The sequence below is a fragment of the Hippocampus bargibanti genome, linkage group LG03 (assembly GCF_051943395.1).
Source record: "Hippocampus bargibanti isolate YZ-2025 linkage group LG03, ASM5194339v1, whole genome shotgun sequence".
Classification (NCBI taxonomy): Eukaryota; Metazoa; Chordata; class Actinopteri; order Syngnathiformes; family Syngnathidae; genus Hippocampus; species Hippocampus bargibanti.
The window spans coordinates 7,851,484-7,867,762 of NC_142736.1; the positions used below are offsets into that span (position 1 = coordinate 7,851,484).

Below are 16,279 nucleotides of genomic sequence, written 5' to 3' on the forward strand. Positions count from 1 at the left end.
GCACTACGAAGCATACCTGATTAAAAGCCGTAGAAGCTAAATTCAGGAATAAAACGAAGGTTTAACAAAGAAAAAAATGTGACACTGCACGGATGTGACTGTCACAAGAAAAAGTGCAAAAGGCCCAGCAACGGCAGAGCCCAGTTGCTGGTTGGATTAAAACAGATGACTGCCAATCCAAGCAAAATCAAGAAGATAAATCATGAAATAGATGACCTGTGAAACAGTACAGGTACAAAGGGAAGAACAAACTTCCCAGCAACATGTTACAACATAGCATACACGTCAGCCATCAAAGTGAGAAACGCAAACAATAGCAGCACCAACCTCATCTCTTGCTGCTCGACAACACAGGGCTGTGAATAAACAGAACAAACACCCTTGTGACCACAGACTGCGCCTAAAATTATTTTGAGCCTAACCACGATTTTAAATTATCTTTATTGGACATGTCTGAAGGTAAGAAGGATCCGGTCAGTGTTAATTTCCTTCTTCATCCGGTTTCCTGCCCACTCATCCCCTCTCCAATAGGCATTCTCTTTTTGGTGCAGTTTGAGAGTGACCTTTAAGGACAACCGACATCACTTTTTTGTTTCCTAACTGATGTCAGAAAAACGTTTTATAGCATCTAAAATACCCAAAACACACAGTGTGATATTTTTAGTCAAATGCAAAACACCAATAAAAATGACTTAAAGTGTCCAAAATCTGCAAAAAAACTAAGATGCAAATTGGGCATTTTCAGAAAGTCCCGCCCCCAGTTCGTGACGTCACGCCAAGACGTCTTGCATTGCTGGAGAATCAAAACAATGCCTTCAGATTCGGAGAATATGCTTTCTTGTTACACATCCAGTTATGAATATGATTCAAATAGTTGTGAAGAGGAAAGTATACATGTTTGCAATTGATTAAATAATTTATTCCTTGCCATTTTGAGGTAACATTGGGGGGAAATGTATCACCAAAAAAAGAGGCAGAAAATGGCAACCAAGCTCGGTGTGAGGAATTAATCAACCCGTTTCCACAGGCTGATAAATTCCTTACATGGAGCTTTGTCGCCCTCTTCTGCCTCTTTTTGGTGCAACACGACGTTTTCAGACCAAACAAGTACAGCAAAATGCATTGACGTGATGGAAAGACTGCTACAATGCGTCCTTTTTTCGGTCAGGGGCGTTCCTTCAGTGACATAGGGTGAGGACTCGTCACCAACTCAAAAACAAGACTTCCGGAATATTCAGCGCCAGTCTTAAAATGTAAAATATAGCTATATGCAGTTGAATCTTTGTAAAATACGCTCAGTAGAAGTCATTTGAAGCCATTTTACAAATTATGGACACAACTTGTCCGTTGACGTCGGTTGTCCTTTAATGCTCAGCAAGTCTTCACTCATGTTGTAGATACATGATGTAGGGTTGTCAAAATTGAATTAAATTGGCTCAAAGACATTACGAGAGAGGTTGTCGCAGGGTAACCATACACTTCGGCAGACTCTTGGATTTTATTACAGAATAAAAATGCTGTTGTTGCTGTGCATTTTCTTTTTAAGACTGCTATACAATTGATTTACTCTAACCTACTGCTTTTACTATCTCCTTGATGGATTTCTTTTGATATTTCAAATGAATGTCTTTCTTTGTTGATAGTAATTCTTTGCATCTCATAAGAGTCAACAGACACCATATCCCAAAGCAAATATAGAACACTTGTAAAATGAACTATTGACTTTTTCCTCTCATGTAAATGGGATCACGAAGGAATCACACAAACTATGGCCATGAAGTAAATGAGACGCTCCATGACTCGTAATCCTTTAAAAATTGGGAGGCACATTAACCCACTGTTTTAATTCAAAGCCAAAAGTATGCTGCTAAAACAAAATAGTTTGATTTCAAATCCATTTTGTTTTTTCGAGCCACAAAAGGTCTTAATTGTATTTATATATCATTATTAATGGTCATTATTTCTGAGCGGACATCAGTAAAAGTAACATAACCTGAAATTAAAAAAATTTTAAAACTCATCTCATGTGCCTTAGCTTTCCCTCTACATGGACAAGTTTGAAGAGTTTCAGACCACTCTGGCTAAAAGCAACGACGTCTTCACCACTTTCAGACAGGAGATGGAGAAGGTAAGGGTTCCAAACCTCTCATCACGAATGTAACAAGTTTTGTTCGACTCGTCTTTCAGTTTAACCATTGTGATCTGGCCGAACTTGCCTCAACTCTTCCAAAATAGTATAGGGTTGGGCAACTTGTGTTCCTGAGTGGCCAACAGTCAGTCGGCCACTGGTTTTGCAGTGATTGAAAATGTAGGGGTTTTACGCTAGTAAGACATACCCAGCGGCCATCAAGCCATGCAATGACATATTATACTGTGTGTTATAAACATGTTTTCTAGACATAATTACAATTTGTCCTTAAATAGGGAAGCTTGCAGTCTCTGACATTGGAATGGTCTTGAGCAATGTATTGTACAAGGAATGGCGGGTGTAATCAGTGAATGGGGGAAGGCACCCGCTAAAACTTTCCACCCCATTTTCTTTATGCTTCCTCCTGTTTGCTTTCTGTTACTCTATTATCTTATGTTCAGGAGTCAGTTTTCACCTCTGCCATACATAAATCAATTACGTCTGTGTAAGCTCTCAGTCGTACAAGAGTGATCCATCGATGAAAAGGTTTCTTCAACCGTCATCTGTAATTCTTTGAAGGTGTCGGATGTTTCGCTTCTTATCCAAGAGGTTTCGTCAGTGAACTAAAATTTGCTAGTAGCTCTGGCCTTGTGTATATATATATATATATATATATATATATATATATAGTTGATAGGCATCGGTTTGGCATACGAGAGAAGAGGGTTCGAATCCCACTTGGGGCAGAGAAAAAGAGCACAAAACATCATCCAGTGCGGATCCTTGGGTCCCTTCACGCTAATGCCTACCGGCCAAACAAGGCCTGCATCGGGTGCTGGAGAACCAGAGCACCTTGATGAAAAATGGGCTACTGGAACAAAGCGGAGATGAACGAGATGCGATAACATGGCTCTGTTGGAATGCTACTACTCAAGCAACCCTAGTCAGAGGGGTTAAATGCGGAGAATGGGGGCTGAATGGTTACTTCGAAACCCACAGTCACGGTTGACCACGAAACAACTAGTAGCTCAGTGTTCCAATATCCACAAACGGCAATTTCTATCACAACTTGAGATTGATGAGGTACAACACAAATTCCGAGGTGAAGGGCCCCAGGCTGCCACATCAGAGGAAGAGGTTCAACCAGAGATTGGGAGGCAAGCCCCAATGAATGATGAGATTGGGAAGCCAGCCCCAATGAATGAAATGCTGAGCGAAGCAGCAACTGACCTGAGAGATAAGATCATGGCAAGAATGAATACTGGGCAACTAAGAAACCGATTACAACGGCTATGTGAAGTACCACCTGAAAGTCTCATGGAAACTGTGAATGCAGCACTGAGAACGATCCCGACCGGAACGATCACGGAAACCAATGAGCTGATATACGCTTCAGCATCAGTGATCCTAGAGATGCTTGGCTACAAGAGCAACCATGAGAGCCACAAGATGCATTACCCACCATGGAAAAGACGGTTGGAGGCGAAGATCAAGGCGGCTCGGAAAGATGTGAGTCAATTGACGGGGACCTAGAGAGGTGTGAATAAAAGGCCAATACCCAAGAGGTACACGCAGATAACCATACCTAAAGCACTCAAAACTGCCAAACAAAGGCTCCAAGCCATGTCCAGTCGCCTATAGAGGTACACGAAAGAGAATGAGGCCAGAAGAATAAACAGCCTGCTCGCAACACAACCTGCGAAAGTTTACGCTCAGTGGCAGGGTTCTAACAGCAGAGCAGACCCTCCAAGGCTGGAAACTGAAAGATACTGGAAAGGCATATGGGAGAAGGAGGTCGCACATAACAGCAGTGCACAATGGCTGGTGACTCTGAAAGAGGAGCACAGCAACCTCCCTGAACAGAACCCAGTTACAATCACAGCGGCAGATATACAAGAAAGTCTCAGGTATGAAAAACTGGACGGCACCAGGCCCTCATGGTCCATACATACTGGCTAAAGAAACTCACAGCTCTTCACGAGCGGCTAGCAGCACAAATGAACCAGTTGCTGATGGATGGGACTCACCCAGGATGGCTAACCGAAGGGCGAACAATCCTGATCATGAAGGATTCCTCAAAGGGTGCAGTTCTTTCCAACTATCAGCTAATGACCTGTCTCTCCACAACATGGAAGCTCATGTCAGGCATCATTGCGGCTAAGGTAAGTGGACACATGGATCAATACGTGAGCAAAGCACAGAAAGGCATTGGTAGGGATACTAGAGTTGCCAAACATCAGCTGCTGGTTGACAGAACAGTCGCACAAGACTGCAGGTCCCGACATACCAACCTGTGCACAGCCTGGATTGATTACAAGAAAGCATATGACTCGATGCCACACACATGGGTCACTGAATGCTTGGAGTTGTATAAGGTAAACAGGACCCTGAGAGCCTTCGTTGCAAACTCGATGAGGATGTGGAAAACCACACTTGAAGCCAATGGCAAGCCACTAACGCAAGTGTCCATCAAACGTGGCATATACCAAGGTGATGCACTCTCCCCACTGCTGTTCTGCATAGGACTGAACCCCCTCGGCCAGATAATCACCAAGACTGGCTATGGATACCGCCTCAGAAATGGAGCTACGATCAGTCACCTCCTCTACATGGATGACATAAAGCTGTATGCTAAGAGCGAAAGGGACATAGACTCCCTGATCCACACAACCAGGATCTACAGCAATTATATCGGAATGTCATTTGGACTGGAGAAATGTAGTCGGATGGTTACTAAGAGGGGCAAGGTAGGCCACACTGAAGGGGTCTCACTCCCTGAAGGAACAATAGCAGTTATTGAAAACAGCTACAAGTACCTTGGTATACCACAGGCCAATGGCAACCTTGAACTAGCAACAAGGAAAGTGGCTACGACCAACTACCTCCAGCGGGTGAGGCAAGTCCTCAGAAGCCAGCTCAATGGCAAGAACAAGACCCGAGCAATAAACAGCTATGCCCTGCCAATGATCAGATACCCTGCAGGTATAATAAGGTGGCCAAAGGAAGAGATTCAGACCACGGATGTTAAGACCCGCAAACTCCTCACCATGCATGGGGGGTCCATCCCAAGTCCAGCACCCTGAGACTGTACAAGCCGTCAGGAAGGAGGACGGGGACTCGTGAGTGTGAGAGCCACTGTCCAGGATGAATACATCAAAGAGAAGGCTCCAACGGATGATGTACTCAGAGAATGTCTCAGACAATGGGGAACAGAGGATGAGGTGCTGGAAGAGGGACAATCATGGGAGAAAAAGCCCCTACACGGGATGTACCACTGAACCATAACAGAAGTGGCTGATCTCAAGAAGTCCTATCAGTGGCTAGAGAGGGCTAGCCTAAAGGACAGCACAGAGGCACTCATCCTGGCTGCTCATGAGCAGGCCCTGAACACCAGAGCCATAGAGGCAGGGATATACCACACCAGGCAAGACCCAAGGTGTAGGTTGTGCAAAGAGGCACCTGAGACAATCCAACACATGATTTTTGGCAACTTTAAGTCATTTTTATTGGTGTTTTGCGTTTTACTAAAAATATCAGCCTGCATGTTTTGGGTTTTTTTAGATGCTATAAAACGTTTTTCTGATGTCAGTGAGGAAACAATAAAATTGGGTCGGGTGTCCTTTAAGCACACAGCTGAACACAGAAATTAAGCAGTGGCGAGACAGAGAGTTCGAAAGTTCACACTCCTCAGCCTCCCTTGTAAGGTCTATTCAGGGGCTCTAGAGACGAGAATCCGTTTGGAAATCGAGCCTCAGATTGAGGAAGAGCATTGTGGTTTTCGTCCTGGCTGTGGAACAGTGAACCAGCCCTAGACCCTTAGCGGGGTCCTCTAGGGTACATGGGAATTCGCCCAACGAGACTACATGTGCTTTGTGGACTTGGAGAAGGCGTTTGAACGTGTCCCTCGGGAGTTCTGTGAAAGGTGCTTTGGTAGTATGGGGTACAGGAATCCCCTAGACAAGTAATGCAAGTTTACCTCGGTAGGTTATTGATTGGGGTTGGGTTACTATGGGGAGAGATGTTTTTATCAGATCTGTATGTTTGACCCCCCTAAATTAAGATCTCAAGGATAAGTCCACAAAAAAGTCTAAATGAATGGCATTGCAACGGTAGTGCATTGTGGGGCAAGCCTAACACTTTTTGCTTTCCAGATGACAAAAAAAATTCAGAAGCTGGAGAAAGAAACAACACAGTGGAGAACTAAATGGGAGAGCAACAACCAGACTTTGCTACAGATGGCAGAGGAGGTATTTTAAAAATATTTTTAAACTATTTTGTTGAATTAGAAATGAGTTACATTTTTACACACGCACGCACACACAAACACACACCCGCTTATATCTCACTATGACTATGGTCACATATCTCAAGAGAACATACATACATACATACATACATGCATGCATGTGTGTATGCATGCATGTATGTATGTATGTATGTATGTATGTATGTATGTATGTATGTATGTATGTATGCATCCATCTCACCCCTTTGTTGGTGTCCGTCCCCATTGTAGCTCGGGTCCTCTACAAGAGGCCAGGAAGCTTGAGGTTTCTGTACGTTATCCGTCCGTTTCCCACCACTGCATTTTTCTGTACCGAGATATCCGATGTTGTTCCTGGGATCTGTTGCAACCAATTGTCTACTTTGGAGGTCACTTGTCCGAGTGATTCCAAGCACCACAGGCTCAACTGTCACCTTTACCTTCCAGGCTCTCTCCAGCTCCACTCTGAGCCCTAGATATTTCTCTAGTTTCACATAATCCTTCTTTATCATGTTTCCATCACTCGGGACCGCTACATCCACTACAACGGCTTTCTTCTGCTGTTGTAGTGGATGAAGCTATGACCGCAATATCAGGTTGGTTCGCCATTACCATCTTGTCAGTCTGTATCTGGAAGTCCCTCAGGATCTTTGCTCAGTCATTCTCTACCACCTTTGGAGGCACCGCTCCATGCATCTTAAGGAGCTTTCATGGTTTAACATCCGTGGTCTGAATCTCATCCTTTGGCCAACTTGTTATTTACTGCAAGGTATCTGATCACTGGCAAGGCATATGTGTTTGATATATATATCAAATGAAAAAAATAAACAGTTACAGTAAAGTCTCGTTATATCGATATCGGATATATCGATAGTCCCGGTTATATCGATACTATTTCTATGCACGCGCGGAGAAAATTACATGCAAACAGGGTCGGATATATCGATAGTCCCGGTTATATCGATATTTTTTCGGACTCCCTTGAATATCGATATAACGAGACTTTACTGTATATTTATTTAGTGATTTGTACTTTAAAGTTCTTTTTCATTTAACTTCACCATTTTGGATTTTTTTTGGAAAAACGCAGAATTTTCACATTTACCGTTCAAATACTAAGTAGAGACGAGCGGTGAGGCAGCAGCTTTCTGAGCCTCACCATGGATTGCGCAATGACTATGCTAACTGTGCTGGCTTGCCCTGCAGTGAGACCGCATTGCTGTCCCTCTGCATATCGCTATTGAAGTGTTCAAACACTTTTAGTATATGAACTAAATTTCTACAGTTTAGCTGGTGTACATCTGTGTAAGGTCTCAGTCGTACAGGAGTGGTCCATCGATGAAAAGCTTTCTTCAGCCGTCACCTGTACTTCTTTGAAGGTGTCGGCCGTTTCGCTTCTCATCCAAGAAACTTTGTCAGCAAATTAAAAACTTACTGGTAGTTTCGGCCCAATATGTATCCCTACTGTCCAGACGTGGCGTTGCCAGACTATGCTATGGTTGGTCCCTGCTGTCAGATTGGGGGGGAGCAGAGGTCTAATCCCTGCAGCTCCACTGATCGTTTCTTTTGTCCTGACTAACGACCAGTCTGATTTCCCAATTTGCCCTGGTATCACCTCATCGTCATTACTAATCCTATGTGGCAAAAGCCGTCTATTGTACGAACGATCCAAATTGAACTTCACTCCACCATTCCGGTTAAGGGAAGGATTTCGCTTTTTTTATGAAAATTGCTTCTTTTCCTCCCCTTTCAAACCATCTATTTTCTTTTGCTAAGATTTTAACCTCATTGTCGTCAAATGAGTGGTTGCTAGCTTTTAGGTGCCTATGTACTGCCGATTGAGGCCCACGAATATTATTCCTGCGATGTTGACAGTCTTTTTTTGAGAATTTGTTTCGTCTCCCCAATGTATTGCTCTTTACAATTTTCATTTTTACAATGTATTGAATATCGATGAGAAGGTTTCTTCAGCCGTCATCTGTACAAAAGTGAAGGTTTCGGACGTTTCGCCTCCTATCCAAGAGGCTTCGTCAGCGAACTAAAGTCTGACTGGTCGTATCGGCCCCATATTATAACCCTAATGTCCAGACCTGCTAAGACCAGACCAGGTCTGGACATTAGGGTTATAATATGGGGCCGATACGACCAGTCAGACTTTAGTTCGCTGACGAAGCCTCTTGGATAGGAGGCGAAACGTCCGAAACCTTCACTTTTGTACAGATGACGGCTGAAGAAACCTTCTCATCGATGGACCACTCCTGTACGACTGAGAGCTTACACAGACGTATTGCTGCCAACTTTGAGAGAGACATCCTTCTGCTGGTACGTAACTTAGAAAAGGCCACCTTTAAATTAGCTGATTTAAAGAACCACCTCAGATTCAATCTTAGATGTAGACAGAGCCGGTTAATTCCTAAATGCTTGAAGCAAGCACCCCTGGAACCCGGATACTTAGCCGATAAAATGCAACAAAATTATACTAGGAAAATTCTAAATTTGCGAATTAGGAGACTTAACATAGAGATAAAAAACAAACAGTCAGAAATAGAAACTTATTATCAGCGATTACAAACTAATCTTACCCACAAAATCTATCATGAAGTGTGTGAATTTACTAAATCCGGTTATATGAGGCACCACAGCAAAACCAAAGAGAGACAAAAGGGTAGATTTCAAAAATTACTTTTACTGAAACAATCTCAGCTACTGGTAAACACGCGTAAAATTAGGTATGAACAGTTTGCAAGGGAGAATTGGATCAAAAATTTGTCAGACAGAGATCTCTCAGAGACAGAAAAGGCGGTACTTACCAAAGGTTTAAATTTCTCAGTGACTCCTAAAACTATACCTACAATAGATTATATCACAGCTACTGAATCGGCTATTAAAAATAACAAACTTTCGTATGCAGAGGCAGATGATCTACGCATTAAAATATCAGCTCTTCTCAGTAGTGCCAAACTTCCTCCGTCCAACATAACATTAGAAGAGAGAAAGGCGTTAACTACTCTACAAAAAGACAAAAATATTACTATTTTGCCAGCAGACAAGGGCAGATGCACAGTGCTGCTCAACACATTGGATTATGAAGACAAAATAAATAGGTTAATCAGTGATTCTAACACGTATGAGCAACTAAAAAGGGACCCTTCCAATAGATACAAGAAAGAAATGATTGACTGTCTCCAAAAGCTAGAGAAAGGAAAACATATAGACAAACAGATGTATTTTAGATTATACCCGGGAGAGGCCACGCCATGTATCTATGGCCTGCCAAAAATACATAAAGAAGGGTTCCCCCTCCGACCCATTGTTTGTAGCATTGACTCCTCTACATACAATGTAGCCAAATATTTAAAAACTATTTTAGCTCCGTTGGTTGGTAACACAGAATACCACGTAGAGAACACCACAGGGTTTGTAGAGAGGATCAAAGACCTCATATTGGAACCTGAGGAAACTTTGGCATCATACGATGTGACTTCTCTCTTTACATCTGTCCCAACCCCAGCAGCAGGCTCAGTGGTGAGGACGAGGCTGCTGGCGGATGTTTCTCTGCATGAAAGAACCAAACTGAAACCGGATCACATCTGCCAATTATTAGAAATCTGCCTTAATACTACGTATTTTCAATTTCGGGAAAAATTTTATAAACAAATCCATGGTTGTGCTATGGGCTCACCAGTTTCACCCATAGTGGCTAATCTTTACATGGAAGAGATGGAGAAACAGGCCCTCACATCCTTCCCAGGGACAAAACCTAGACACTGGTTTAGATATGTGGACGATACTTTTGTCATAATTAAGAAACAAGAAATTCAATCCTTCACAGATCATCTCAACTCTGTAGACTTCAACATTAAATTTACTCGTGAGGACATTCAAGAGAACCAACTAGCCTTCTTGGATTGTAAAGTAATTATAAAAGAGGACAGAGCGCTAAAAACAGAAGTCTTTAGGAAGGCTACGCACACTGACCAATACTTACTTTTTGACTCTAACCACCCTTTACAACATAAACTAGGAGTTATCAGAACCCTCCAGCATAGGGCTAAACTAATACCAACTAGCACTGAAGGTAGAGAAAAGGAGTCAAAACATATCAGGAGAGCACTCACTAACTGTGGGTACCCTCAGTGGTCATTCAACAAATGTCAGAAAGAAAGAATAGCGAACGAAACCAATAATTCTCAAGATACTAAAAGGAGAGGAGTAGCAGTACCGTACATTGCAGGAGTTTCTGAAAAATTACAAAGAGTCCTTTGGCAACATAAAATTCCTACTTATTTCAAACCGATAAACACGTTAAGGCAAAAATTAGTGCATCCAAAAGATAGGCTACCAAATGAAAAACAAAGTAATGTAGTTTATTCCATACATTGTAAGAATGAAAATTGTAAAGCGCAGTACATTGGGGAGACTCAACAAATTCTCAAAAAAAGACTTTATCAACATCGCAGGGATAATACTAGTGGGCCTCAATCGGCAGTACATTTGCACCTAAAAGCTAGCAACCACTCATTTGACGACAATGAGGTTAAAATCTTAGCGAAAGAACATAGATGGTTTGAAAGGGGGATAAAAGAGGCGATTCTTATAAAACAACAAAATCCTTCATTAAACCGGTCTGGTGGTGTGAGGTTCAATTTGGATCGTTCATACAATAGCCTGCTCAGGCAAAACAGGTTAGGCAACTTTCGCAATGCTGATGAGGGTCGTTATGCTGATGAGGTGATACCGGGGGGAGTGGGGGTAATAGGCCAATCGTTAGTCAGGAATGTAGGAACAATCAGTGGGGCCACAGGGGGGGTCCCGCGCCCCCCCCAACCTGAGAGTAGGGACCTATCATAGCTGTGTCCGGCGCCACCAGGTCTGGACATTAGGGTTATAATATGGGGCCGATACGACCAGTCAGACTTTAGTTCGCTGACGAAGCCTCTTGGATAGGAGGCGAAACGTCCGAAACCTTCACTTTTGCACAGATGACGGCTGAAGAAACCTTCTCATCAATGATCTAGAATGTTTTCTCCTCTGGTGAAACAGTCAATATGCTGCTTAGAAACAGTCAATATGCCCTCTCTCAAGTCAAGAGCCCTCTGTCCTCTTTTAAAATTACTTTACAATCCAAAAAGGCTAGTTGGATCTCTTTAATGTCCTCGCGATTAATATTAATATTAGTGTCTACCGAATTGAGGTGATATGTGTAGCATTGAATTTCTTGTCCTTTAATTATGACGAAAGTGTCGTCCACATATCTAAACCAGTGCCTCGGTTTGATCCCCGGGAATGCCTGTTTCTCCATTTCTTACATGTACAGATTAGCCACTATGGGACTTTAGTTTGGTGACGAAGTTCGACATATGTGGCCATTTGGACCTAGACTTTCGGGGAAGTGTTCTGATCATGCCTCCAAGGGTCCGGTTGAATCTTTCTGCGATACTATTACCCATGGGATGATACGGTGTTGTGTGGGATTTGTGCACCCCTATCAAGAAGATCCTAGATGAGCCTACTCTCTAAATTGGCTCCGTGATCTGCATGGATCCTTTTGGGGAACCCATAAATGCAGAAGAATTTGTGCCACAGGCAGCGGGCAACTTGCTTTGCTGATTGGTTCCTGCAGGGGAAGGCGATAGCCAACTTTGAGAAGTGGTCAGTGATAACGAGGACTTCGGTGGTTTTCTTGTCACCGGACTCCTCTGTCCACAAAGCAATGCATACTAGCTCCATTGGAGAGAAAGTGCGGATGTTCTCCAGGGGTGCCCGGGCGTCTGGCTCGTGTCTTACCCAAGATGCACCTCTGGCACTGCCTTACATGCTTCGTAATGTCTTTGTCCATCCCCGTCCAAAAGAACCGTTCACTAGCCAAAGTGAGTGTCCTAGAACACGAACACCATGTAGGACTTGGTGTTTCATAGACCCGGGTATAAAGGACTGAAAGACTCTTCTGTTCATGTGGTGATCTTTCCTTACTGTGTAAAGAGTCCCGTCACGAACTTTCAGCTTCTCCCAGTGCCTCAGCAACAAAAGCACACAGCTCCTCTCAGCTGCTCTTTCATGTTTGGTGGTTCTTATATGTCGCTGGACATAGAAAATGACTCGGCTGACTGTAGAATCTTGTTGTTGTAGGTCACGTAACTGACTATGGGGAATGACAATGGAAGGGTCTTCTTCAGGTAGTGGGGTCGCTCCAGGGAGTCAAGAGGCACCACCAGTCTGATGGACGTATAAAACAGGTTGTCCAGGTGGACAACCTGACTGTTAGTGGTGAAACGGAAAGCATCCTGTACAGTCTCATTCACGACCCTTTGGACTCCGTTGAGTAGGTATTGGTAGGGTTCTTTAACCAGGCGATGGCTCACGCAAGACTGAACGAAGGGTTCTCGACTCAGTGCATTAGCCACTATGTTTTTGGGCCCTGGGACATACTTCAAGTCAAAGTCATAGGCTGCCAGCTTCGACACCCACCTCTGCTCGCAGGCATCTCGTTTGGGCTTCGTCAGAATATATGTCAGGGGATTGTTCTCGGACCAGGCAGTAAAATGTCTGCCTTTTAGCCAGTGGGAAAACTTGTAACATACGGCCCACTTTAAAGCAAGAAATTCGAGCCAATGTTCAGGACAGTTTAATTGGGCTCGTGATAGCGTTTTACTAGCAAATGACACTGGTCTCGCAACCTTGGCATCAGGCTGAAGCTGGGAGAGGACAGCTCCAATGCCGCCAAACGATGCATCGACAGCAAGGATGAAATGTTTCCCAAAGTCAGGATGGGCCAACGTTACACTCTTTGACAGATCACGCTTCAGAGTCTCAAACGCAATTTGACATTCAGTGGTACAGTCCGCCGGTATCAACTTCACATGACTTGAAGCATCCGATGTAGGTTTCGACCTTCGTCTGGCTTTACCACGAGTTTTCTGGGCTGAAAGGGGCTTGGCCTTGATGGAGCAGTCATCAATGAAATGCTGATAATTCACCATTCCCAAGGAAGACCTAATCTTCTGCGAGGGAGTGAGGCCATCATTGTCCATTAGGTCGGCCACCTGCACCCTGTTTATCTATTACACCTTTTCAGGGTCTGTCTGTACCCCTGACTCTGAGACGACATGGCCAAGGAACTTCACAGATCACGAAGAAAGTGAGAGTTCTTCGGAGTAAGCCTCAGATTATGGTTCTTCAAACGTAGAAAACCATTTCCAATCGCTCAAGCGCAATCTCTTCTGTCGGACCAAAGACCATGAGATCGTCAAGATAGCAGAGGACGCTGGTGAAGTTCTTGTCCCCGAAAATGGAAAGCATAATCCGCATGAATGTAGCTGGGCTGTTCGATAGGCCTTGTGGCATCCGGTTATATTCATGTAGGCCAAATGGGGACGAAAGGCGGTGTACTTCTTATGGTCCTCAAACGGGCACATTATAGAATCCTGAGGTGAGGTCCATGGTCGAGAAGAAGACATTTCCTCCAAGTGCGGCAAGAGCATCATCCTGATGGGGGCATTTAGCCATCTGAAATCCGTGCAGATGCACAACTCCCCATTCTTCTTCCGCACTAGGACCAATGGAGATGCATATTCACTAGTGGATTTCCGAATGATGCCCTTTTCTTCCATCTCATTGAGAGTCATTCTCAGCTTTTCATATTGACTGGGTGGCACTCTTCGATAAGGCAAGCGGAATGGTCTTTCATCCACGAGGTGTATCTTGTGCACAAATTCAGAGGCCTCTCCACAGTCCATCCTATTCCGTGAAAAGACTGATTCATACCTCTCAATGATTTTGGAAAAGTCCACGTATCGGGGACAGCACACACATCCAAGTCCAGATCATGTAGTGCAAGCTTGTCCAGTGCTATTTTGATGTCTTCTTCGGACCCTGGCCTTGCGGTGGCATTCTTAACAGATTGGGACAAAATTTGGATGTTGTCAGGTTCAGACAAATCTTCTGCAGCAATGCAGGGAAACACATCCACCAGCTTTGTGTTTCTTCTCAACACCACTTATGAGTCGAGGGGTTTATGACCCTCACTGGGAGCCATCCATCGCCCCACATTGGTGTGATAATCCAGCCAACCAGAATCTTCCTCGATCTGCACCTTGCTTGGGTTGGTTCAACTGTGACTGTGCTGCCAACATCGGTGCGGAGGCGGGAAGCTTAGCCCAAACAAGATGTTCACTCTCTGGTTGCAACAACACACTGCTGCAACATCAGCATGCCAACTTTGTCAGGTATAGTTCCACCCCTCCATTTCTCTGTGTTGGAAAGCAGTGAGAAAAAGTGATGGGACTCATCATCAATAGTACTACTGGGCTCTGACATGAGCCGCCAGTAGCCTTCAGCCTTCCGCATCAGGTGAAGGATTTTCTTAATGGCATTGCTGCCAAGAATTATGTCGTCGGTTTTTCCAGGCACCACAAACATGGGCACAGCTAACTTGCAGTCGTACACCACTATTTCCACATCGCATATGGCCGAAGGTGTCACCTGACGACCACCACATCCAACAATGACGTCATCTGCAGAGTAATGTTTCATGTCAGGGTTGCATACTAACAATCGTGCCATAGCTGACTCACTCAATGTGCATCCAGTAGAGCCGCTGTGAATCATTGCGGTCAGGGAAATGCCTGCGACAGTAGCAGTGGTGTAAAACCACTGCTACTGTCTATCTGACTTCAGGACCTTGTGTGTGCCTTGGAAGATGATCGTCTTCTCCGTGGGGACACTGGAAGTGAGGGACTCTAATATTGATTCAAGATCATCTGTCGAACTGTTGGGAGGGTCATGAACTTCATCCGCATCATAGTCCCTTGGATGCGGAGACATTAGTTTCCCGACTGTGGTGATCTTGAGGGCTGCACTTGTGTGGGGCACTTGCGTCTGGAGTGATCGGGTGAATAGCACAAAAAGCAAAGTATCTTTTCGCGGCAGTGAATAAGCGCAGAATGGTCAGCGTTAGCACAGACAGCACATGGTAGCTTATTCAAATCGTCCACCATAGGAAGCCTTGACTTGCGTCTACCAGAGGCAGAGGGATGGTTAGCTCCCTGCAGCAAAACTCTTTCCAGCATGGAAATGACACACTCAAGATTTGCGGAGTCGGGCGGCCAGGCTGAGTGGGATATTTGACCATTGTCCTGACCCGGTGTATTCTGCAGCATTTCCCCTTTATTGACAATGGTGAATGGGTTGACTGTTCACCGCAGCTGGTGTGGCAGTCCTAGGACTCATTTCTGTCTGGTACTCATCCAGGATGGCTTGGACCTCAACTGCCGACCATGTATCTACTGTTTTTGACCTAAATGTAATGGAAAACTCTTTGAATGGGCAATTTTTAATAAACATCCATGTCACATCCAGGGTAGAACAGTGAAATCCCAGCCCTGTTCTTTGAGACGGTTGGCAGCAACATCGGCTGCGTTGCTAAGCCTCAACCAGTCATCTGCGGCCTCCTTATCGCTGGGCAGCATGGTGTAAAAGTCTGCTAGAGGGAGAGATGAACAAGGGGCAGTAGAAAAATGCTTGCGAAGAAGGCTATAGATCAGGGGTGTCAAACTCATTTCGCATCGCGGGCCACATACGGCCTAGGGAGATGTCAAGTGGGCCGGACCATTAAAATTATACCATACTCTGCTAAAAATAAAAAAAATATCATTTATTTCCTTTGTTTTGGTGTAAAGAAGCACAAGAACATTAGGAAAATATTGACATTTAATGAACTATCCTTTTACAAAACATTTCATGAAACACCTCATATTTCCTTAGAGAAATGTGCAATTTACTTTTATCATTCACAAATATGCATTGCAACTGATCCCACTGATTGTACAAAGACACAAAACTTTAATTGGTACTGAAAAATATAGTAATGCACTTTAAGATTAAATGAG

General features: G+C 44.1%; 1 protein-coding gene and 1 pseudogene across 5 annotated transcripts in view; both read left to right on the forward strand.

Annotated features, from left to right (window-relative positions):
- Positions 1-16,279, forward strand: part of txlng (taxilin gamma) — an 89,843-nt gene that overhangs the window by 64,067 nt on the left and 9,497 nt on the right. For 4 of the 5 annotated variants that reach the window (XM_088991787.1, XM_088991784.1, XM_088991785.1 and 1 more), the window contains 2 exons: positions 2,036-2,128; positions 6,280-6,375. In XM_088991787.1, the coding sequence (XP_088847913.1) occupies positions 2,036-2,128; positions 6,280-6,375 (189 nt within the window). The remainder of the gene's footprint in view (positions 1-2,035; positions 2,129-6,279; positions 6,376-16,279) is intronic. The other variant, XM_088991786.1, reaches the window with a different exon arrangement.
- Positions 2,798-6,375, forward strand: LOC148900213 (uncharacterized; annotated as a pseudogene).